Below are 25,545 nucleotides of genomic sequence, written 5' to 3' on the forward strand. Positions count from 1 at the left end.
TGATCAATGGGTTTACTAAATTAATTTTGGGTCTATATTAAGGGGCACCGTCTATTCTTGTCATTCGAATTTGCATTCTTGCATCAGAAGTTCAAGAGAACTGTCATGAATAGCACAATGCCTTTCAGTTTGTAGACTAATAACTGTAATAATATAACTAGAGAGCATTTCCTATCAGATAAATAAACTGAACATCACATCTTTTGATTTCTGTTTGGCCTCCTGGGAAGGTAGACTAATTAGCACGTCATTTTTCGGTTTATTGTTCAAAATTGTTTCACTTCACATGATCGTGAACATACATGATGTGTATGTATTTTTTAATTTTGTGTCTGGTGACCTCAATTTTTATGCCTTCTACAGGTGAGTTGCTAACAAAATTCTAAATGTACATGCTCCAGGTAAATTTCTAGACATATATATTATATCTATATGTCCTTTCTACGAGGACATAAAATGCATCCCTATTTTCTATCTATCATTTTGTAACCCTTTGCAGAATGGTCTGGGGAGGTTCGCAACATTGTCTACTCATCTGATCGGAAATCTGTATATGTTGTCGATCGTGTGACTCTATGGAACTGATGGGGAGGTACCCTTCTTTGCCTGGGAGTTATATTTGGTTTAGTTCGCTGAATCTGGTTTGGGTTTGCACTAATCTTGCGTACTAAGTTTTTAGTGTATAATCTGTTTGTAGGTCCCACTATTTGATTAGTGGACGCAACTGATGGGGGCATGGAGATGATGGCAAGGCATCACGCTGTGGTGGTGGCGAGGGGGCCATCGATGAAGGCGGCGATGACAGGGGCTGCCTACAAAAGCGGTGCATGGATGGGGGAGGTGAAGTGGCGAGGGCTGGGAAGGTGGAGAACGACAATCGGGGGAGATGGAGTGGTGGCAAGATTGGACGAGCTCACCTCCGGAGTGTGTGGGCAAGATTTCCTTTTCGGGTCGGCCGGCTTTTTTTTAAAGCATGTGCATGCATGAGTTGGGGCTTATTTCCAGCGGTGAACATGCATGGGTAAAACCGTTTTCTTTTGCGAAAGGGGAGGGGAGACAAAAAACGGAGGTGGGAGGGGGAGCCGTACATGGTGGTAGGGGTGGAAACCCTGGAAGCTGGGCCTGGGATGATCAGGCTGTCATGAACTGAAGTTATTTGTTTATAGTGTCACAAGTGTGTATTGTATAATTGTTTATATATTTGTCGTATATTTTATTGAATTTAGGTGTGTGTGCAAGGTTTTCATACCTTGAAATTATGAATATTGTGAAGTGCGAGCCTCTCTCTTCTAGAAAATCATGGAATTGGCTGACACACCATTAAATAATTTGATGCCACATGCTTATTTTAAATGGCTAGAATGCACAAGTGAAAGCTTCTTTTGATTTGGTTCCTTCATTGCATGGTTTGATCACAATTTCTCAACAATTGAGAGATAGAATGGTACTCAAATTATTCAAATTCTTACTCTACAAACTAAAAGAGAATAGAACCAAACAATGGTATATTTGTGTCCATGAAGATAGCTATCCAGTTCTAGCGCATGGGTTGACATGGGTTGCAGACTGCATTTGGCATCATCTTTACCTAGGTTTTCTTTGACCCCATCCTATAACCGACCTCCTTTCGATTAACTCATCCTATCGCCCAAATCAACACCGACCTATGAATCCTACATATATTTATAACTCCATGGCAACCTCCATATATTTTTAGAACTCCGTGGCAATGCACGGGCATTTAGCTATGAGTCACGAGTGTATTGTTGTTGCATTTCACAAAACCATCGTATATATGAAGGTTTGGTTCAATTATTTTCCTACATATAATATTTTGTTGTTGAATTTCAATTCATGAGTCCCAAGTTAAATTTGGCACGCTGCTGATCTCTATATATCATCAACTACTTGAATCCTGTGTGTAACTATGAATTCAATCTTTTTATCAAAAGATATATATTCAGTGTTTGGGATTAATATCAATTGCATATAATGCTTGGTAGTAGTAATATCAAATTTGTCCATCAAATAAATCTTAAATCCGGTGTTTTTTTGCCTAACAGTTTGATAAAGTCAGAAACGTGTATGTGGTTGAACGGTATATAATAGCCAGTTGCATGGAAGATATGTACGTAATTGCTAAATGTTTAATGTATATCATATAATGTGGGTAGCTCTATCAAGAATCGCACATCAGAGTTACCAGTGCATTCTTATTTGAGAAATAGCATGCGAAGTACTCGGACATCCATGATGGTGCAAGTGTCGCTTTTTTCGGGAAACTTACTAAGGACATAGAGTTCCAGCTGTTTATAAGGAATGTATTTGGCCCTTCTTAGAAGGGAAACTAGCTTGCAAACTTTATGGTCCAACTATCATTGAAATACCAACTGATATGTTACGAAATCTTCAACTTATATTCTTTAGGAACTTCATTTAAGTTGTACTGACCTCATGAGATTCCAATCTATGTTTCATAGTTTATACTCCTCACTATCATAAATTCATAGACTCAAAAGTTTGTTGTATATGTTTATTACTCGAGCATTGCAATACACTGCACTCGGATGATTTTGTCCACAGAAAATTTGAAGCTCCATGATTCGGCAAGAGGATTTGTGCAAGAAATCATGTACATCTTAAAGTTTTGCATCTCAAATTTGGTACCTGTGTTGAACAGGAGGAAGCCTAGAATTCGCTTCACAGACGGAACTCGTCAATATAGAAGAGTAACACCTAGATAGAATCAAATCTGGTCAGAGAAGCCAATTGTGCCTTCTTCCCGAGTGCCAAATGTAGATGACTAATGCTGATGACACCACTCGCTTCCTTGTTTTTAAATATCACATGTGCAACACAATAATGCAAAGCGAATTTCATGGAGGGGGGGGGGATAAGACGTATTTGTGTGGTTGAAGGAGCACATGTAAGTACATATTTTGGTGAGGGTGGAAATTGAAATGCATGCTTGGAGAAACATAGTCATAAGCATGTGATGTACAAACTCCATATAATGATATTATGATATGTGTTTTCATAGATAATTTTATTTTTCAGGGCAACGCACGATCATTCAACTAGATTTAGCTTCCTTGGATTAGGAATAGATCTAGAAGAAGGTGACGTGGTAGGGTTTTTTTGTACCGTCCGAGACAACGAAACAATGACATGGAAGCTACATGCAAAATTAAGGGGCAATAGATTGAGAGGGTGAATGATGTATGGACAGAGAAGGTGATGAACGGCAAGTTTAATGGGAAAGGGCGGCTAGAGGGGTGTGTCATGTTTGTAAGAATAGAGATAAGAATATGCTTGCATTTGTGTTGTGGTTGAACATTGCGTGCAATATGCTCGTTTCTGGGGAGGAAAATGAGCATTGTTTACACAATTTCATTTGTTGGCCCGTGGCAACGCACGGGCATTCTACTAGTAATAGTAAGCCTCTGCCATACATCACAAGTCCGTGAGAGGTTCAGTGGTATGAGCCTCACCGCTCCATAATGTTCCAGTTTCAGCCCAGCTACTCTATTTTTATTCTTTCTATACTCAGACATATTCAAATGTTTGAAAAAAAAACTCGTAACTTTCAAACCCTAACTCCAAATCTAACATTGTTATATATATGAAAATCCCTTAAAAAGATGTGTAGATCTGAAATATGCTATTATATTAATCATTTCTAAAAATCCATTTATGATGCAACCTTAATTAATATCTTTTTATATGGGGTATTTTGGAAATGCTGGCTTAATGTTGATATTTCTGTTTTTAATAAATAGGAAACATCTTGAGTACACTTCAAAAATCATCCAACCTTATGCGTTTTGCGCAACACCACTTATCATGTTGTTTGTCGTGTGATATCGTGAAAGATTTCAAGGGATTCACTGATGTTGTCAGGTGTGAGTATGAGCGATGATTTTTTCCCGTTGCAACGCACGGGCATGTTTCTCTACTTCTAATGGAGCAGTTGGTGAATAGTCCACCGGTTATTTTTCGCTGGTTTTATTTCGCCTCACCACTTTCATTGGTTTTATTTCGCTGGTTTTATTTCGTCTCCCTCCCACCCGCCTTTTCGCTTCACCACCCACATAAACCCATCAGATTAGTTATCATATAAAAAATAAATCGCAATCAATCAAGTATTGATGGGATATTTCCTTATATTGATGTGATTTTCCCTTTTTATCATCAATCATCTCTACTGCCTAAAAAAGTACGTAGCTTTCCTTTTCCTGCCAACCGACCGCGTCCCGTATCCCTACGTCCGCCCTTGTTGCTCTGCCTCCCGCACGAAAAAACCCTCTCGTTTGACCTCCCCCAAACCCCGCATGATGGAAAAACCCAGCCGCCTGCTTCCCCTCCTCTCGACCGCTCCATACGTCCAGATCGCGACCCCATCCCCATCCTTCTCTCACGTCACAGCGGCCGATGGACTGCCGCCACCACCCTCCTACTCTCTCGCCGCCGTCATCCTCCGCTCGCTCGCCGCCTCCGTCGCCACCAATCCCGGCGAATGCGTCGTTGCTGCTATGTCGCCTCCTTTCCCCATCCAAGCCTGACCATGGCAACGGCGCCCTCTCATGTGTCCCGCGGTGAGGTTTGGGGAGGCGCGACCACAATCTAGTAGGGATCTCACCGCGGACCCGTCCGCTGGGATGGGTGTTGCCTCCGTTGCGAATGGGATCGAAGGGAGGGACTACTTCGTCGTCAAGGTCGGCGAGGCAGCGGCCGATTGGGAGCCCGGTTGTGAACATGGGAGTTCATCCCCATGGAGGCGGCGGCCGTGGAGATTGGATGTGAAGCAACCCCACTTGCCGATGGTGGAGGCTTGCCATCCATGTGATCCTTTCTTCTCCCGGTATCCCCATTCCTTGCCTCCCATTACAAAAGTGAGCATGAATGAGAGTAGGGGCTGATTTTCATCAATTCATTTCTCATATTTTTAGTTGCTTTTTTGAGATTATACAAGATGCTCCCAATCTATTTTGTCAAATTACTTGGATCCTTTTATGGAATTGACAGCCATCGTATTTTTCACCTCATGTTATTTCTTAATCCTTGTCCCATTAGGCATCCACTACATGTTTGGTAATGACGTGATGTTGAGGCGGCTAGGAGAAGCTCAGCAGCCAGATCAAGGGCTATTGAGATGGATCTGGGAGCCAAGCAGTAGTTCTTCTGTTAAATTTTGGTTATTATCTTTTCTATTGTTACGATTGTGGGATGGTTGATTTTGACTCGGTGTAACATTTGCATTTGTTTCCCAGCTTGTTGGCGTAGATGCCTGGCACTACGACAACTAATCAAGAGCGAGGGCAGTGCACATCAGAGCTACGCTGAATGTAGCGAGCCAACCACGAATTGGGTATGTTCACACGAGAGATGGGAGAGGAGAGGAACATTAACATTTTTCATGATTTGGATGAAAATTTCAGTTCGTAGTTTTTCTGTACGTGGCAACACACTAGCGGTACTCATGGGCTTAGGATGAAAGTAGCGCCAGCAGAATCAGTAGGTTGGATGGGAAGGCGGTTGTTGCCCTTGTCCCTTGGTGCTAGCCTATCGTGGCGGCCTCACTAATTTGCTCATTGCGAATACGAGTTCGTGGGGTCGCGAGTTACTGCAGATTTGTTTTTATCACTTTTTACAATATTTATTGATGTATCCCTAACTCATCGAGTCATTTTTAGCTTTGATTTCCCATATACGCCAGTCTAAATATCCCATGGTCAGAATATTTGCATGGTTAGTGGACATTGTCCCTTTCTTTCGTATTCAGTGATGGATGAAAAGTCAGAAATGACAATTCTGCTGTATTATTCAATTCAAACTAATGTTTAGTATTTTATATTACCGATAGAAATAATATTATCCGCTTGATTTAGGAAGTGCACATAGGTAGGTCAGCATATTTTGTAGCTCTTTCAGATGTAAAAGCATATGTTGCATAATAAATTATTATCCCCGAAGCATACTCATATTTCACTAACAAATAGGGGGAGGTTCAGACTTCAGAGCAATGATAACAAGGTTTGTTCCTCACTCTTTTGTTGGAATTTTAGTTCCAAGTTAACATGATTTCTTATCCGCTTCATAAGTCATGCATTTGCTTAATTAGGTGATAAGTAGAGCAAAAAAAATCGATCATGTTATTGTGGGGTTTGTTTAAACTCCAGCATAAGGAATTCTGGTTTAAGAAAAAAGACTTTTGGCTTCTTTAATTACAAATTGATTGCAACATCGTGTTAGTATGTGATTTCTCACATCTAGTTATAATATTTGTGAAGAAGTGCATTGCACGTGCACTTGGAAGCGGACCCGTGGCCCGCGCCGGACAGCGCCGACGCTCACCCGGGCCACCTCCTCCGCGTATTCTTGGAGCTGTGGCTGGCCGATTTACATGAAATTAATTCCCCCAGTTCTGATGGCAAATATAATACACATAATCCATATTGTTATGCACTAGCGTGTGTGTGTGAAATAGATGGATTATGGTCCCGTACCCAATAAGATGGATATGTGTGCGTGTATTAGAGAGAGGGAGAGTGTGTGTGTGAGGATTTGATGGTAAAAAAGGTCGCCAATGTTGTAATATTGAACTCTTAAAGTTAATGTGGCCCCGTTGCAACGCACGGGCGTTCTTCTAGTTGCTAGTAGCATATAAATATGTAGCTGCGCGGGTATGGCTGGTGAGCTTTCTTTGCTTCTCTTCCTTTCCATCTTAGCCTCTTTGAGCGAATCAATCTGTGGTTGGGTTGGTTAGAGGGACTGTGGTATTCTCAGCCCACCAGCGTTCAAGTCCTGATGCTCATATTTATTTCTGAATTTATTTCAGGAGGAGACGTTCCCGTCGACGACGAGGTGCCTATGGTGACTTCGTAAATTTCAAGATGATACACCGGCTCAGTCTTTCGAAGGTGCTCATGATAGGATGTGCGTGTGTGCGCTTTGTGTTTGTACTGTGTTCGAAAAAAATCTTAGCCTCTTTGGCAATGTTTTCTTCTTGATTTGCCAATTTTCCTCTCCGTTTCACAAGAGTATGTTCTGTCGTCGATGATGTGTTGCATCACGATTCGCGCCACCGTACGATGTGCGGCCCAGATATCGCCAGCCCCAATTTGTTCGTTCAGTTAATCGGCTCGGCTCCATCGGCACGCCAAATCTCCACGACCAGCCGCCTTTCCCCCCGCAGCCGACATGCCTAGGAAGGAGCGCGACGCCGAGGGCAGCCGGAGCTCGTCGCGGCGGCGGCGGCGGCGGTCGCCGTCCGACTCGGACGACACCTCCGACTCCGGCGGCTCGCCCCGCCGGGGCCGGAGCCGCCACCGCCGCAGGAGCCGCCGCAAGGCCGCCCCGTCCTCCTCCTCCTCCAGCGGCGCGAGCGATTCGCAGGCGTCCGGCTCCGGCTCCGACTCCGGGGACCGCCGGAGGAGGCGCAGCGGGAGCGCCAAGCGCGGGGGCGTCACCGAGGAGCAGATCCTGGAGTACATGTCCAAGAAGGCGCAGAAGAAGGTGGGGGTTTCCGCTCGGCTGGCTTCCTGCCCCGCGCCTAGGGTTTCCGATGCTAACTTGTTTGTCAATGGTGTTGGTTCTGCAGGCCGAGAAGGTGGCCAAGAAGATGAAGGCCAACGCGGTGTCGGGCTACTCCAACGATTCCAACCCTTTTGGCGATCCCAACCTCACAGAGAAGTATGCTCATTCGCCCCCCTCTTCCGATAACATCACACATTGCATCGGTGATGCTTGCTTTACCAGTAGAAACTTGGGTTGGCAACTGTTTGCTGCTGCTAGGATACTATTCCTTTGATGCCCTAGAACAGAGATACCTCTACCGGATAGCTGTGCCTATTGCTCTGAATCTATTATAACCGTTTAAAGTTTGAGCTTCTGGCTTCTGCACATTGACAGTGTGAAATTTGTGATGGCTTGTTCTTGATAAGTAAACAAGTAGTAATAAACAAGCTCGATTAACACATCTGACCTGAAGACATGCATATGCTGCAGGAAATAACAAAATGTTCTTGGCTAGTGCACTCCAATCAGATTTTCCAAATTCGAGTAGCATCTAGCTAAGCTGGATTAATTGTATTTATGGAAGGTGCCAAGGTGGTTTTATCTTTTTAATTGCTTCTGCACAACCACTTGTACTTGGCATAGGTGTTATTCGTCAGTTGTGAAATTCATAAGTTTACTGGATGCAGCTCATAGCTCAGGGTTAGAATAGATGCCGTGATTAATTAGATTTCATATTCTACAAATTCATGACGAATTGGCTACTTAGTTTAGCAACTTGTCTGTGTTATCAGCGATGCTGCCATGAACAATTCTCTTGAAGTACTAACTAAGTAGATCAAGTTTATTTCCGCAGTTAGCGATATGTATCTTCTGATGGGTCATGACTGTATATTGATTCAATAGGGTCCACTCTTCAGGATTGTCTATGATTGCAATCACAGCAAACTGAACTTCATTAGAACAGTATTTTATACATTTGTGTTCTTAGAAGACCCTTTTTGGAATTTACAATAACAAATTGACGACTTACATAGTTAATGTTATTTGTCTAAACTTACTCGTACAATTTAGGATGCACCCTGTGATTAATATTGTTCATGTTAATTTGCCTGTAAATTTTGTTGTAGGCTGTATAGTCTAACTGCTGTATAAGATTTTTTTTGGTTTTCAGCTATTATTATGTTCGGTGTTATGTTCTGGTGTAGTTTTTTTTACACACAGTTTTTAGACCACTGAAAACATAATTTGGGTGATATTTTTATTTTTTATGTTCAGTTTTAAATGCGAGTGCAAGAAAATATTGACTGCATTGCAGATCATAGGTTGTTCCCAATCTGTTACTTGCTACTTAAGGTTTCTCTGGATAGTTGTTTTAGTATGATATACCTAAAGAAGGACTCTCAAGTCTGAAACTTATTCCTTTGCAGCTTTGTTTGGCGAAAGAAGATTGATCGTGCTGTAACTGAAGGGCAGAAGGTGGACATTTCTGTCAAAGCTGAAAAGAAAAAGCAGAGGGAAAGAATGGTACTCTTATAAACTGTAAATTCACTAGCACTATTTCTTGTAGTACGAATTTGAACTTTGAAGCTTATATAAGTATCACTGCTATACTTCCTGAACATGAGATTGAATCTTCATGCAATTAACAAAGTCTAGATTTTAGATTTGTGATTATTTTATTTCCAGATGAACAATCTTTGTATTGTGATTGCTCACCAGATTAGCATTTCGTTCCTATCATCTTCTGAAGAAAGAGGAGTACCCACTGTTCATTCTGACTTGGTGGTGGTGGAAGTGCCTGTTATTATATTAAATAAAGCATTACCTGCTACAGTATACACCAGATCATGTTCTAAACACTAGTATAACTGCAAACAACCTCTCAAAAAATAAAGCATATTAAGTGTAAACATGTGCCTTCACACATTCGTAAACATCATATGTGTTGATCTGTTCCCTGCAAAAAGGGGCCATTGGTCTTATGCATTGTACAAGTTTTTTTGTTTGATGGCTACCACAATAAATATATATCCTCCCATCTACTTATTTTGTTTAAGAAAGGTTAAAGTCTACGACTCTCTGTTTTCGTTCTGGTGCCTAATACCTTTTCCTGCACTTTAAATTTATAGGCTGAAATAGAGAAGGTTAAGAAAAGAAGGGAGGAAAGAGCAATTGAAAAAGCACAGCATGAGGAGGAAATGGTCAGTATATCTCTCTGATTTTTATAAGTCATATCTAGTTTCAAGTAATATTGCTTGTGCAACTAAATACCTACTTTGAATATTTTGTAGGCATTGTTAGCCAGAGAAAGAGCACGTGCTGAGTTTCAAGATTGGGAGAAGAAAGAGGAAGAGGTTCGTACTTCACATCCTGAAAATAGGATGCAACTTTTTGTTGAACTAATATGTGTTCATTATTAAACAGTTTTGTATGTTGGAATGCAGTTTCATTTTGATCAAAGCAAATTTAGGTCTGAGATCAGGTTACGGGAGGGACGTACAAAGCCTATTGATGTTCTCCTGAAGAATCTTAATTTTGCAGACGAATTTGATGTTGAGTTAAATGAGCCCTACTTGGTGTTCAAGGTATATACCGATTCTTTATATTTGTTTGGTACCATTCACCAAAGGGTTGCTGTATGCTTGCACTTAAAAGAAACCTCAACATAAGTTTCATTATTCCTTCTACATTTTAAGTGCTGCACTCAAGCACACCATTTTCCTGACCTATTCAGCCTTGACTATAGAATAATGTACACTTACGGTGATGGTTCAGTCCTCTAGTCTGCCAAATTCTCACTACTCCGTGTATTTACCAGTAAACTGATTATCTTATAATGATTAACATTTAAGTTATATCAACTCCATTCATTTTGTGTGCCGTTAGTTTGCAGTATTTTTTTTCTGAAATTTATTCGGCAATGTGGGAGCAAGTCCTTGTTTCACTGAAACTACACCGACACTTTTTGTTGTTTTTCTGCTCATTAGGGCTTAGGCTTTTGTAAGTTTTTGTTATGTTTTGGACAAATGAGTTCGTTATTTTCTCTTTATGAGCGTTCATGTTTCCCCGTTGTATGCCCCCTAGGAGAATATGCACTACTAAACTTAATTAAGTAACCTTCTTCTCTTGAATTTCCCTATCATAGAAGTATTGGTTTATTACCATCTACGGGATTCATAGGTATCTTATCAAGCTCTAAAACTAAAATCCATTCGTACATATCTTGTTTCTCTTTATTTTCACTCAGAAAATCATCAGCCAGCCATGAATATTATGTTAAATTTAAGGCTGGACGTGTTGACATACAAGTGCAGTACAATTCCATACTTGACAGATTTGAGATCTCATTGTTCACCAAGTATTGAACAAATTGTTGCACAAGTTCAAGCTTGCATCTGCATTAAGCCATTGTATTGGCAAGTGACAATCCATCAGCAATGAGTGTGCAAAACGAGAGAAATAGGATCTCCCTGTTTAGTTCTTTCAATGTATTTAAAACATAGCTGCGCCATGTGGCCTCGCTACCTTCATACAGCAATCACATATTTTAGTGGGATCCATTTTTCTTCCACAATTACTGAAGCATGTGTAATTTGCTAAATTGCAGGGATTAACAGTGAAGGAGATGGAAGAGTTACGTGATGACATTAAGATGCATCTCGATCTGGACAGGGAAAGCCAAGTAAATGTCAAGTACTGGGAGGTACATGTCTAATATCTTTACAACCCTCCTGTATATTATTCGTCCCATAGCAATCGTGAGTGATGTCTATTCCAATGATACACACCATATTACTGCTGATTGAGCTAAATAGTAGTTGGCAGCCTCAGTTGACAGTATTTTGATATTTTGTTCTGTCATTGTCTATTTGGCAAAAAGTTTGTGTCGTATGGTATGTCAGGACATGTTCTTTAGCTTGGTATATACAATCTAAACCTTAGTTCCTCACTGAAACGAAACCAAACTTGAGAGTGAGTTTGTAATATGGCAGGAAATGTCGCTAATATTAAGTTTATTTTGTTTCATGGTTGTATGTTCATCGATAATGTTTATACGTGTTGACACAAATATTTTTGGAACTCATCAGGCACTCATGATAGTGTGTGATTGGGAGCTAGGTGAGGCTCGGAAAAGAGATGCCGTGGACCGGGCTAGGGTGCGCGGTGAGGAACCACCCCGTGAGGTTGAAGAGAGAGGCTTGCATGCAAGTATTGAGGGGGATGTAAAAGATCTCTTGGAGGGCAAGACTTCCACAGAGCTAGAAGAGATGCAAAATCAAATTGAGTCCCAGATGCGCTCTGGAACTGCAAAAGTTGTTGAGTACTGGGAGGCCATTTTGAAACGCCTTCATATATACAAAGCAAAGGTATGTCATGCTTGTAGTTTGTAGTGTTTGTGATAATGACTCTTAATTTGACCAAAGCAAATGTGGTTTCTGGTTATACCATTATATATTCTTTGTTTTATTTGTACAACACAAGCATAATGGTGCACAACTACCTTAATCTGACCTTGTTTCTGTAACATTATCTTCAAAGCCACATGATTTGCAGTCTGGTTCAAATGGCAAATAGTCATGTGGAGCTGCTTTCTATAACTATCTGAACATACAGTTGATCAACGTTATCTCTTATAAAAGAGTGGCTTATTTCTTATTTGTATCACAGGCTTGCCTGAGGGAAATCCATGCTTCTCTCTTACGGAAGCATCTGCATCGTCTAGAGAATGCTGGCGCTCCTGAACAGGCTGTAGAAGCTGATGAAGAATTAGACACTAAAGAGGAGGATGTGATGCATGACGAGGAAGAAGGTTTAAATTTACTTATGATCAGTTAACAACCCCTTTCTTCTAGATAACTATGGTTGGTCTGTCTTTCTGATACCTTTTCCATGTGCAGATGATAAACGATATTCACCAGAACCTATAGAACATATAGCTGAAGCAACAGAGAGCCATTTGGATGAGGAAGATGGCTCCTTCTCGCCTGAGCTAATGCATGGCAATGAAGATGAAGATGCAATTGATCCTGACGAGGACAAGGCAGAACTGGTACAGAGTTACTCTCAGCAACATTGTGCTTTTTGCAGTAATAGAATGCTGGCCCGTATGATAATGGTTATTTATGCAGTCAAAATTATCTTGTTATTAATTAGATTATCATATACTACTCGATAGCAATTGAGTACACCATGTTATGCCACTAGAAAGTTAAATCAACAGCCTATGATAGAAATAATTGTAAAGTTGTGATAGGGCAACAGTCCACCAAGATCTTAGGATAATGTTTCGAGCAGTTCTAGGCCTTCATGCATGTTTACCCTGAAAAAAGCTTAGTTTCATTTATGGGCAACCTCTGGTGGTAATGCTAATGCATCCTAGGACCAAAGACTTCTTTTAGCAACCAGCTGGAGCTCTGCCTTTTCATCAATTAGAATTTTTTTGAGTGGTTAATAAGGGAAACCAGCTAAAACCTAGTTCTAAGGTTATTTTGGAACACTTGAAACGATTTTTTTTCCTGGAGGAAACTTTTTTCTCTCTCAGTTTGTTGCGTGAGTAGGTATATTTCATGTGTTCATTACAAATTTGGCATGAAGTTGGCTGGCCAGTCTCACACATGTGCTCTGTCCTTCGAAATACTCTCCAGGATCGGCAACGTGAAGCTGTAGTTACCGAGCATCAGAGGAAAGTTAAGGAGGTCATGACAGCTAAGGCAAAAAAACCAGATGAGTTGGAGCTGAAGGCAATGAAAGCGATGGGAGCAATGGAGGAAGGGGACGCTGTATTTGGTTCAGGTGCTGAAGTGAACCTGGATTCACAGGTTAGTCTCATTTGCCTTTTGGACACAAACAATACTACAATCTTCTTTATTATCCGAGGAATGTAGGAGTGCTACCATATCATTCTTCCTAAACATATATCAGTATATGCATACCCGCAATTTCCAGCGTTATGTTGATATGCTGGATTCAATTGTAGTCAGGAACCAAGGGTTGCAGAATTTGAAGTTGTGGATATATTAATATTATTCTAAAGCTATATTTGATATCATCTACTTAGCAATTTGGATGATAATATGCTTTTACATGCTAGAAAAATTCTAGCAAGTTTGACGCATCAAACTATTGCTAGTGAACCTCCATTCACTCTCAAGCTCTCTGCTCGATTCTCACATACTTGCTTAATGTGCTCACAGGTGTACTGGTGGCATGACAAGTACCGACCAAGGAAACCGAAGTACTTCAATCGTGTGCATACTGGATATGAGTGGAACAAATACAATCAAACTCATTATGATCACGACAACCCGCCTCCTAAAATTGTCCAGGGCTACAAGTTCAACATATTTTACCCTGATCTTGTGGATAAATCAAAAGCACCAATATACACTATAGAGAAAGATGGAAGCGCTGGGGAGACATGCCATATAAGGTTTCATGCTGGCCCTCCATACGAGGATATTGTAAGCCTTTTACCTCACCTTTTCAGTTTTGCTGTCATAGTTTCCATGGAAGATCCTCTTACCTACTCTGGTTTTCCTTGGCAGTCTTTCCGCATCGTGAACAAGGAGTGGGAGTACTCACACAAGAAGGGCTTCAAGTGCACGTTTGAGCGTGGGATTCTTCATCTGTATTTCAACTTCAAGCGATACCGCTACAGGCGATAGATACCCACACAGCAGAAAGAACAGGATCATTGATTGCGCTATTAGAAGTTGGTTCTCTGTTTCTCGCTTGAGAGTGTGTTCTTACAGGCTAGCTCCCACATCACACAAGTCATCCGAGTAGGCATGCTTGAATTGGTTCCTGTACCAAAATATGAACATACCAAACAGTTGGATAGTTTGTATCAAATTTTTGTGGCACTTGCTACCTTGATTTGAAAGGAGATAACGGTGTAGTACAAATTCAAAGTATCTGTACATGTATGCTATGCGTTCTTATGCCCTTCATGCGGGATGGATATTTTTGAAACCAACGAAAGAGATAGATATATTACGTGTAGTTTGACCTAGTTATTGTTAGAAGAAACATAGCCTATGCATACATAGGCTCGCACAAATTTCAGGCTGTTATCCAGGTATACATCTTCAAAGTAGATGAAAGAAATGAAGTGCGAAAATACATCTGCCAGGCTCGCGATCTTTGTATCTTATTATCTGTGTTGTGAAGCTTGTCATCCTTGTATCTTATCTGTGTTGTGAACCTTTTTGTTTTTTTTGCACAAACAGAGATTTTATTTACCCATCGATGCAGAGGTAGAGCCTGAAGCTTTCAAAAAGGAATAAGTTTAGAAGGGCACACAGTAAAGTGTGCAGTGAATCTTGTGACACATGATTGTGTACTGACATGGTCAGGTTTTATTGATCGGTTTTATGCCTACTAACTACTCCCTCCGTTCACAAATGTAAGATGTTCTAACTATTTTCAGAATTGAATGTATATAGACAAGGCGCAGTCTGATGCCTTTGATAAGTTTTACTCCTTTGAAGCTTTTGATAAGTTTTACTCCTTTGAAGCAACACCACTATCGGAATTTGTGTCTATGACATGGAATTCTGTCTACAAGAATTAGAACTCTGAAAACTCTTCTGAGCAAAAAGAACAAAGATGTATCGTGGCTTACCAATTTGGATCTGAAGCCTAAGTCCAAGCCGAGCAACTCAAACAGCCTAAAGCTTACCAAAAAATGTGAAGCTTGTGACCACATTATGTGTACAAACATGTGTACCACAAACTACATGAAATTCATAGTAGAAACTAAAAACCCTGCATTCTTTCATTGGGAAAAGAGAAGATGCGCTTGTGAAAACCTGTCCTTGGAAGCAAACTCTCTTTGAGAAATTTTGCGTTAAAAACTCCACATGGAACTCTATCTACAAAGGCCAATTCGGCTGTGGAAACCATCTTGGTTTTGGATTCTGGACAAGCCCAGGTTCAAGTCAAGAGATACTCAAACAAGTTGCTCCTCTGACTTGGACCTGTTATAAACCCAAAATCCAGAACCAAAATAGTTCACAAGACAATATCCCAGCCAAAAAAGAATCAAACTTAAAGAAGCCAAAGATCAGAATAGCACAGAACAACAATATGGCAACTAGCAAAACCACTTGGTAACTTGAACCACTTGCATTGGATAGGTCTCAGATAGAGTTGAAGGTAACAAAGACAGAGTCATAGACATCCTGGCTACTACGAACTGAACAAGATAACCACGAGCAACAGGCTCCACGGCAAAAACAGAGTCATGGCCATCTCAGGCTCTCTCACACACAACTCAGGCTAGGGTAGGGTAGAGTAGGTCGCACAACGAACAGCTCCACAGGAGCTCAGCAGTAGAACATGACGTCCTTGACGTTGTCCTTGATCTTTGGGAGCTGGCGCACCTCCACAGGGCCCTCGCGCGCGATCGCCGCCTGCCCGCTGCTCCCGGGGGTCGACCCGCCATCCGAGCTGTCCCCTTCCACGTAGTAGCGCGCGCGGAATGCGGCGAGATGGGCGTAGTATGCCGGTGGGACTGCATAGCAAGTTCAGCCAAGTTAGCTTCTTCTGGAAGTGAATGCCACAGCAGGTTGTAAAAATAGAACAGCAGCTAGGTTATACAAGTCTTAAAACAGCAAAGGGGGAAAGATGATGTGTTGTTCATTTCAATGTAAACATAGATGACACAGAACAAAGGAATGGAAACTACTCAAGCATGTTCTTGTTCATCAATAAACTAGCAGAGGAATGCAAACTACTCTGTGTATTCATCAATAAACTAGCAAAGGAATGAAAACTACTCAGTGTATTCATCTATAAACTAAGGTTCATTTTGTCAGGAGTGCATGCTTATTTAGAGTTGCAGACCTAAGGCCCTCAAGCACAGATCCATTAAGGAGTTAAAGGAACCACCAGTGTGGCTGGATTGCTAACTTGCATCAGAGAAGGCACACACAGGCGGCTACAAGGTAATACTAATGCCAAATTACTACAGTACAAGACTACAGCTGCTAGGACTATCAGGATAAGCAAAACATAATAATCCAATAGCAGAGGCATAAGGCAGATACCCCTAAGCTACTAGTATTAATGTCAACAGAACAATGCTCTACTTGGAGAGAAAAAGCACAGATGAAAGTTGAAGCAAATTAAGGCAGAAAACTGAAAAGGGGAACTCACCAACAGAGACCGCACGAGTGCAACGAGCATAGCTGCATATGGATCAGAAATTAACCATCATCAGTCACAACACAACAGAGAGAGAGAGAGAGAGAGAGAGAGAGAGAGAGAGAGGCTTACGTGTAGCAGAGATTGTTGGTCAGTGACTGAAGCGCATCGGCTGTGAAGTGATTCTCGTCATAAAGAACATGGTAGTGTGTTGGCCTGCTAGTTCCCTGATGAGGAGCATTTTGCAAACACAGTCAGAATGCAAGCACTGAAGATAAGATGCATAGGAACAAATGGACATGTGGACAAAGTGCCTACCTGAATGCCAGCATGGCTGCACAAGTAGAAATCAAACTCTGTAGGGTGGCAAATCATGAGGTCAACCACAGTTCCTGCAGCACAACAGAAACACAAATGTGCACCCAATCACAGTCAGCAATGCTTCAACGAGTAGCAGATAGTTGTAATCAGTGACATTGAAATACCAGTGAACTGTATTTGCTAACCTGGAAGTATGTTCCCACTCTTGTCAGTCATATCACGCCTCCCATGCACCTCAGGGAACAGCCTGGTGTGATGCCTTTTCTGGACAACCACAAAGGTGACTGGGGGCATATACCCCTCCTCCAATGAGGCGCAGGCCTTGCAACAGCAAAATTAAGAACCATCAGAATGAGAGAAGCCAAGGATAACACATCAGAAGAGGTAGACAAAACGGAAATTTGCACGTAATCATATGCTGCAGGCTTACCTTCCTGATTGCGTCCATTTCATGAAGCAGAACATGGCTGAATTGGCCTTCACTTACACCATCCCTGTACATGAGAATGATCGGTCAGGCAGTTCCATTGAATGGACAGGATGAAAAGAGTGTCATGAATTTGTGCACACACCTGTAGAAGAGTATCCTCTCAGGCCTCCGGCCTGTCTTCCTGCGGAAGGCAATCAGTAACTCCCTGTAGAGACAATTATGTCAGGTTAGCAGTTGATCCACAGGGCAATTTCTAGCAATCGTCACTGACTAATCACAAAACTCACCTGATCATGCCACCATTGACATTGCCCCTCTGCGGATCTTTGCTGACACTGAAGAGGTCTTCGATTATCTCCTGCCTGTGTGGTTGAGCAGAGACAAGACCTCTGTACTTGGTGATCTCTGGCCAGTCCATTGATGCCACCACCTACATCAATCCAATAAAAGAAACGGATAAGTCTATTTGTACTCAACAGGTATGTGCATCGAGATGATAATTCCATTTGAAAGATAAAATCAGACAGAAACAAATAACCAATTTACAAAATCTTAGCTATGGGGAAGAACTAACCGCAGCAATAGATGATGCAGAGTCCTCTCCAGGTGGGGGGTGTGTAACATCAGCACCAAAGATGATTGTTGGGACTTCGGACACAAACGGAATGCCATTTCGCACAAAAGCCCTCTCCAGAACTGTGTTGCGTCCTCCGACCTAGATAAGACACAGAATTATCACATTCAACAGAAACCGAAGCAGGCAATGAATCAACATCCCATAAAAACTGAATGTAAAACATAGACCAGGTGGTTATGTTACCTTCACATTGATTTTGAGTGCAACATTCTCCATATATTGCTTGTTCGGTCTGGCAGCATGCCTTGGCAGGCAACACTGAGACACGATCCCAAGGTCAGTCTCACAAACCTTCTTGATTTTCCCTGCAAAATTAAACGTGGCACACATAAATCTACAGAAATCCAAGAGAAGGTGGAAGGGGATTGACCAGAGGAGCCATATGCATACCATAAGAACCACTGACTTCAGGTAGGATTACGATTAACAGTTGTAGCTGTTTTTCGTGTCCCTGCTTGGAAAGCATTTCCGTTGTCCTCCTGTAGACATCCCTCAAAGCATTCTCAATGTGGTTGGGGCTAGCTGATCGGTTGTCTACAAGTGGCCTTGGATTGACAGACTACAGGGTTGGAAAACACAAGTCAGTGAGCTGTAACATACACACATAAACCATAAATGCCTGAGAAACAGGAAAGCGATGCAAAAGCCTTTACCATTCCAGTCATATTGCACATCTGAATCAGATCACAACAGAACCTGTGTACCTCCTCAGGACGCATGCGTGAAAAACTCACACAGGCCCAGTTGTCTATGATTCCTCCATTGATCATTTTCTGCAATAAGAAAACTCAAATGAGACCTATCATTTGTACCATCATCAATATACTACATACAAAATAATGAGCCAAGTCACACAAACAAGCTCAACTGTTTCTAAATTTAAGTAACTAGTATATGATCAATGAAGTGCAATCAAGCAAAATAATTTGAGTTGCTACATGCAAAATAATGACCTGTCCAATACATTTAGAACAAACAAAGAAGAAACTCAACAAGTCCTCCATGTATTTAGTTCCAAGAAAAAGTAATGCTTGGTAAAATTGGGATTGAAAACACTGAACAGGGAAATACCTTGTTAATCATGTTCCACTGTCCAACACTTGGCGCACAAGTTTTCTCCTTTCCAGAATCATGATATCTCAACTGAAACACATACGGAGGATGTGATTACTACAAATCCTTCCAGTTTAAGCAGCTTAGAGAAAGGAAAAAAAATGCAGCATCCTTACCATGGGGGGAGGCAGCACACGGGCTGGAACAGAGACCAGGTCACTGCAGACATTGATTCCAAACTCCTGAGCAAACTTGTCCTCAGCATACTTGTTATGCAGAACCATCTACAGTGTGAAAAAGAGTGTTACGAGAAAGACTGCACATTACAGGCAAACATACATATATGCCTTGAAAAGATATGGAATGATCTACAACATGTGAGAAGATATGGGCAGGTATTTACAGAATCCAGTTTACAGTAGGTACATACCTCACGAATGCTTTGCTCCCTCTGCTGGGGACGTTGACAGGTAGCTCTAAGTATGTTGGTGACCTGCTTGTCATTCAGTTTCTTAGAGTACCTTTGCCCTTCAACAATCTTGCACACCTACAATCAATTTGTAGAGAACCATGAGCAAACAATGTATACTTCAAATATGACAAAGCAGGCATGGATACAGTACCTCCATAGGCAGATACACAGGCCGAGCATCACTTCCAGACTGCAAGCAGGGCCAAGAAGTATACTGCAGATTGTAGTTATATCTTTGCATGAAGTAGTGAACAACTGACATTCTTGTTCCTCTCTCATCAACAGGAAATCTAACAATAAACAAAACAACATTCATAAGGAAATTGTGAACAGGAAATAATTTGGCACATACAGATCTTTGCTATGCTGCAGAAATCAAATGCATATGCCACAGGAAGAACATTGTAAACAAAATTATTCCCCTAACCAATTCCTGACACACCAACATCAATGAAGAAGCAATAAGCCAAAGATCTACACAACTAAACATCTTTCTAATATTCCAGCAACCCTGATTAGTTGCACCAGAACATAGAGATAAAAGACATAATGGAAATATTGTAGCAGTTGAGGAAAGTTATTTACATGAGCTGGCTCATGGGAACAGGGGTAATCCCTGTTATCTTGTATCTTCTGATTTGGTCTTCCTGGTGGTTTGTTTCGACACGCACCCCACGGAGAGCTTTCTTTATCTGCATATGGTGCATAGGATGAGATTAGTCAACTACTTCAAGCCAATAACATGGCGCAATCTACATAACATGGATTCTGAAACTAGCTTAGCATAGATGAATAGTACCTTCACACGGTCCCTGTCTGTCAGAGGCCGCGAAGTATCACGTAAGTTGAGGAACTCTAGCACAAACTGGACCACTGTAACAGGCTTGAAGAAAGATGTTGCAGATATATCTGGAAAATGAAGTGCAGATCATCAGATAAACAAGGCTAGGACACACTGCAATCGGATAACAGTAACAGTAACAGAGAGGGGAGGGGAGAGGAGTACCTATATTGAGTGACAGCCCCATCTGGGTTGGGCGTAAGCTCTGGTAGTAACCTCTCCAGCACTCTAATCCTTCACCAATGTCTCCTCTGTGACCAAAGGTGGTGGAGAAGAAGGATCTGGACACTGTGACATAGCTGCAATGAAAAGGAATTGCCAGCAATAGTGTTAGGGCTCTAGGAAACTAGCTAGCATGATGAAGAAAAACTGATAGCAAGAAACTGCTGGAAAGTGGATGTCATACTTCCAGGATGGTGACTCCCTGAGGACAACATCAAGAACTTGGATGGTTTCTTGGGGCATATCCCTCTGTCTTCCTTTGAGGAACTGCTGGAGGTGGTACAGGTCTGTCCTCCCAGCAATCCGAATGGTGATCTTGTACTCCCTTTCAGCCCTGCAAATGAAGAGGGAGCAAGTTAGTAGCTGCAAATACAAATACAATGGATAAGCAAGTTGGACAAGATTGAAGGTAAAGAATCGAATCATACTTTTCTTTGTCTTTCTTTTCAGGATCAACCAGTGTAACAGAAAACTCCTCAGACTCAAAAGGGAGTGAGCCTGCAGTGTAGAGACTCTTTCTTCCATCATAGGCAGGCAATTTGCCGCCAAGGGACGTCTTCCCGTGCAACTTGATTAGCTCACTGAGTACCTCCCTGTTCACAGCCCTTGATTTTGACTCCGGGTTGATGGAAACCTACAGCAGCACATTTCAACATCATTAATTCATTTATGTATCCAAAAACAGGAGACGCTCTGTTCTACATTCAGTACACAGAATAGAGACAGTTAGCCCTATGATTTGTGCAGTCATCTTGCACAAATCAAACCTATGCTACATTTGATTCAAAAGAGTAGAATCGTGCAGGTTGAAGTAACAAACCACAGAATCAAGTCAATCCGTGAGGGAAAACTACCGGACCTTAAGAAACCACTAAAACAAAATTAGGCAGTAAAGGAAATATAGGTGCTAGTGGCATCGCAGGACTGGGAATCTGGCAAGCAAACGGCAACACATACCATGTGGTGGTGGCCTCCATTTCGACTTATGGAGCCCAGAAGAAAATCCACTTGAAACGGAAGAAGCCGTAGATAGAGTCAATCAAGCGGGGAACAAGTCTGGATCCCAAATCGAACACCCAAAACTCAAGGGGTGGCGGCGCTGGGCGAGGAGTAAAGTAATTTTTTTGTCACGGCCATACTAGGGTTCCTGACTAAGGGACGCGGCTGAGTGGCCGGCGGGCAGCGGCGGAGGCGGAGAAGGGGTGGCGGCGCTGGGCGATGAGGGGTTGAGTGGGAGGCTGTGACGGCAAGGTGGGGGGGGAGGTGGGTTCGCGGGCACGAATCTTGTCGTAATCATGCGGTACAGAATACGAGTACAATAAGCGGACCTGCGTACTGCGTACTTAAAAAAAGGAACTATGGACTGTAACTCTATACCAGATACTACGTGTTACGAGAAGTACCAAAATAATTCATCCTCAATTTACCATTTATAAATGTAAATAGTTTGCCAAAAAAAAGGAGGTACATTCATACATGTGTGAGCAGAGAACAAGATTTTAAGCAAATTAGAGCTCACCGTAAAAAGTTGGAAAAACAACAATAATATTACTCGTAATATTAAACCCCACATCACAACTTTAGAGCTCGCTGTAAAAAGTTGAGAAACAATAGTTTACCACGACCTAATAGATGCAAACACGGAGGGCCACGTGCCGGGGTGCCACACGGAGCAGCACCCGAAGTGGCCTCGGCGTTGCATGCTGTGAACCAAAGACAAACCCAAAAGCTGCATGGCCTGCCGCGGGACCGCATGCATGGCAGAGCCAAAGGAATCACAAACAGAAGCGCAGCAGGCGACAAAGGTGGCAAGGGCAGCAACACCAACAGGCCTCCTGCTTTGCCAAAAATGTATGGCAGCCACGTACACGGACGGATGGCTTTCTTTCTGTGTTGCCAGGTACGTTGCTTTGCCATTGTGTCGCCAAACGAGGACAAGGACCAGACCAAGACCATGCAAGAAGGCTAGAGAAAGACACAGGAGACCAAAGAAAAGGTGCATGAGACGGGGAGGCCCTCTTTGATCGCCACCCACATGGATGATATCGGATCTCACAACCTCCCGTGTACTATATAGCAAGCCAAAACGGATCCCAAGAATCTGCAACCAAGACCGCAAAGTTGCCCAAAAAATGACTAGTACTTCTTCTAGCTTCCAAGACAAGAACAACAGAGCCGAAAACAAGAAGCGGTAGCTAGTGCTTGCTGGATGGCTTTTGCATGCATGGAGGAAATTAGCTTTCTCTCTCGCTTTCCAAGAACTCACTGCTCATCCAACAACAGCAGAAAACCATCCGAAAACGCCAAGATTTTCAAGCCAAAAAAGAGCAAGGCCGAGGTGTGCGTGTAGCGAGAGCGCTCGACCAAACATCCATGGACGGATGGGGACGGAGACGCACGTCGTCGCATGGACAAAAACGAAAGCAGATCGAGCGGGAAAAAAGAACGCCATCACTACAAGCGTACGTACACCGTGGCAGATCTGAACAAGAACTAGCGCGGACAAGAGAAAAACGCACGACAGCATGCAGGGAACGCCAGATCTGAAGTTCTGAACAAGAACTACTACTCTAGCTAGTTCGTGAACGGAGATGGTACGCAGGGAGGGGGATGGGCATCAGCTCACATCGTAGTGGAAGAGGTTGTTGTCGGCGACGTTGACGAGGAAGTGGTTGGCGCGGATCATCACCTTCTTGCCGACTGTGCCGGCTCCGGGACGCGCGGGGTGGGCGAGCCCCTTCTTGGACACCGGCGCCAGGTCCACCTCGGGGGCCTTCTCCTCCTCGGGCTGCGTCGCCGCGACCGCCGCCGCGGCCGCGGCGGCGGGCGGCGCCAGCGCGGTCTCCGTGACGAAGAGCTTCTGCTCCAGCTCCTTGGCGACGGCCGCGGGGGTCGGTGGAGCGGGGGCGGGGGCGGAGACGCGGGCCGGCTGGAACGGACGCGCGGCCGGCGAGGGCGTCGGAGCAGGGGCGCGGATGGTGGCCGGCGTGGGCGAGGGCGCGCGGATGGTGACCGGCGTCGGGGAGGGCGCGCGGACGGCGGCGTAGGGTGCCGGCGCGGGGTTGCGGACGACGACGCCGTGCTGGTAGGCGCCCTGGTGCGGCCCCGTGGCGTTGGGATTGTGGTAGACGGCGACGGCCGGCGCGTACTGCGCCGGCCCGGCGGGACGCGGCGCCGACGGAGCGCCCGGAGGCGGCCAGACGAAGCCCGTGGGCCCGCGGCCGCCCCCGCGCCCTCCTCCCGCCGGCGCGCCCCGGCCTCCGCCGTACTGCTGGTCTCCCCGGCCGCCTCCCCGGCCTCCGCCTCCGCGGTAGGCCATGGCGGGAGAGCTGTGGTGGTGGTGGTGGGAGGGCTGCGCTACGGTGGTGGCGGCGGTGGATTGGGGAGGAAGCAAGGAGCGTGGAGGCGTGGGAGGGAGCGGATGAGGACGGCGGTGAGTTGGTGGGAGGATCGGCGCGGCCGAGGCGGCTTTTATAGGCGGGGCGGTGAGCGAGTGGGGTGGCGAAACCCTAGCGAGCGGTGTGGTGAGCGCATGGCGTGGTCCGTACGTGGGAGAGGGAGGGGGAGGTGCGCCGAATTTCGCGGTTCTGTCCGGACCGGCGTGTAAAAGGCCGTCGTCCAGAGGAGAAATATCTGGGTTCGCTTCGGGTGCGCGGATCAGAACGCGCGCGCGGGGGGCCGGCCTCGGAAATGCGCCGCGGCGCGAGGGGCCTTTCTGCAAACTGCGCAGCTGCGCGCGCGGGGGGCCGGCCTCGGAAATGCGCCGCGGCGCGAGGGGCCTTTCTGCAAACTGCGCAGCTGCGCGCGGCTGGGTTGCTTTAGTAAAAAAAGTAACCATGGTAGGCTGGTCACAATGGGGAGGAACTTAGGAGTAACATCACACACTCCAATACAACTTTGCTTATGTGGCACATATTTAATAAAGAGAGAGGTGCTTGTGGTAACTAGCTAAGTTACCGGAACATCACACACTCCAAGAAACAATGAGTCTATAACCTAATAAATACATCGTTGCATGACACTACATAGATGTTCCTACCCACTATGGAGATAGTAACATAGTCTAGGGAAGTGTGTAAGTTACTAGCTTATGTTCTTGCCCATTGTGACCAGCCGTAGAGCGGGAGTGGTTAACCACTTAACCACGGTTGGGTTTGGGTCACGTGCCAGCAAACGGCACTGTAGACGGACCGGGGGTTTGATTCCCATCCACCAACAATGATTGAGCTGCCAACGGGTGCGAAAATCTTTGATTCTTTTTCTTTTTTGAACATGCACTTTCTTGATCATTTAATTAAAAACTAAGTATGTGGAAGTGAAATTAATTCTGGTGCCCAAAAACAATTAATTCCGCTGCACTGGTAGAACCCGGCCTTTGTGGCGTCTCTCCCCAGGTTAAATGCAAATGATAAAGATAGATAGTAGCAAGGTAGCACGGCAAATAAAAGGAGAAATTGTGTAGAAGAATTCAGTAATGGAGAATAGACCCAAGAGCCATAGGTTCACTAGTGGTATCTCTCTCGAAAGTAGGCGAATGTCATGGTAAACAAATTACAGTTGGACAACTGACCGAATTGCAATATTCATGACTATGATCATTCATGGCATAATCTCATATAGGCACTACGTTCGTGATAAGTAGACCGTTAATCGAACTGTACCTACTACTAACACTCCACCCTGGAACCGCTATCCAGCGTGCATCTCATGGTATTAAGTTTGTAACAAATAGAATATAGCAGTAAGAAATATGACATAATATAGACAAGAAGAAGTCAATCAATATGACAAAACCCCATCGTTTTATCCTTAGTGGAAACAATAGATACGTGCCTTAGCTCTTATTGTCACCGGGTTTGATCACCACACGATTGAATCCACTACAAAGCACCACTCCCTCCGAA

General features: G+C 43.7%; 2 protein-coding genes across 2 annotated transcripts; one reads left to right on the forward strand and one right to left on the reverse strand.

Annotated features, from left to right (window-relative positions):
• Positions 1 to 7,190: 7,190 nt before the first annotated feature.
• LOC119312266 (cactin-like) lies at positions 7,191 to 14,481 on the forward strand. The gene is made up of 13 exons (XM_037587991.1): positions 7,191 to 7,515; positions 7,601 to 7,692; positions 8,946 to 9,042; positions 9,648 to 9,719; positions 9,810 to 9,872; positions 9,963 to 10,103; positions 11,126 to 11,221; positions 11,607 to 11,885; positions 12,187 to 12,328; positions 12,417 to 12,568; positions 13,164 to 13,337; positions 13,713 to 13,979; positions 14,064 to 14,481. Exons 1-13 carry the CDS (start codon positions 7,201 to 7,203, stop codon positions 14,181 to 14,183), a joined length of 2,010 nt encoding a protein of 669 aa, XP_037443888.1. The 5' UTR covers positions 7,191 to 7,200; the 3' UTR covers positions 14,184 to 14,481.
• Positions 14,482 to 15,621: 1,140 nt separating this feature from the next.
• Positions 15,622 to 24,061, reverse strand: LOC119312267 (protein argonaute MEL1-like). Its single transcript, XM_037587992.1, has 22 exons — positions 23,268 to 24,061; positions 21,070 to 21,275; positions 20,826 to 20,975; positions 20,585 to 20,718; positions 20,378 to 20,487; positions 20,164 to 20,270; positions 19,730 to 19,868; positions 19,537 to 19,653; positions 19,283 to 19,390; positions 19,125 to 19,196; positions 18,707 to 18,826; positions 18,444 to 18,612; positions 18,237 to 18,358; positions 17,991 to 18,131; positions 17,704 to 17,846; positions 17,559 to 17,621; positions 17,417 to 17,480; positions 17,172 to 17,307; positions 16,984 to 17,057; positions 16,798 to 16,892; positions 16,678 to 16,709; positions 15,622 to 16,033 (listed from the first exon to the last, which is right to left on the reverse strand). Exons 1-22 carry the CDS (start codon positions 23,958 to 23,960, stop codon positions 15,846 to 15,848), a joined length of 3,183 nt encoding a protein of 1,060 aa, XP_037443889.1. The 5' UTR covers positions 23,961 to 24,061; the 3' UTR covers positions 15,622 to 15,845.
• Between the last annotated feature and the right edge of the window lie 1,484 nt (positions 24,062 to 25,545).

This window comes from Triticum dicoccoides, chromosome 5B (assembly GCF_002162155.2).
Source record: "Triticum dicoccoides isolate Atlit2015 ecotype Zavitan chromosome 5B, WEW_v2.0, whole genome shotgun sequence".
NCBI lineage: Eukaryota > Viridiplantae > Streptophyta > Magnoliopsida > Poales > Poaceae > Triticum > Triticum dicoccoides.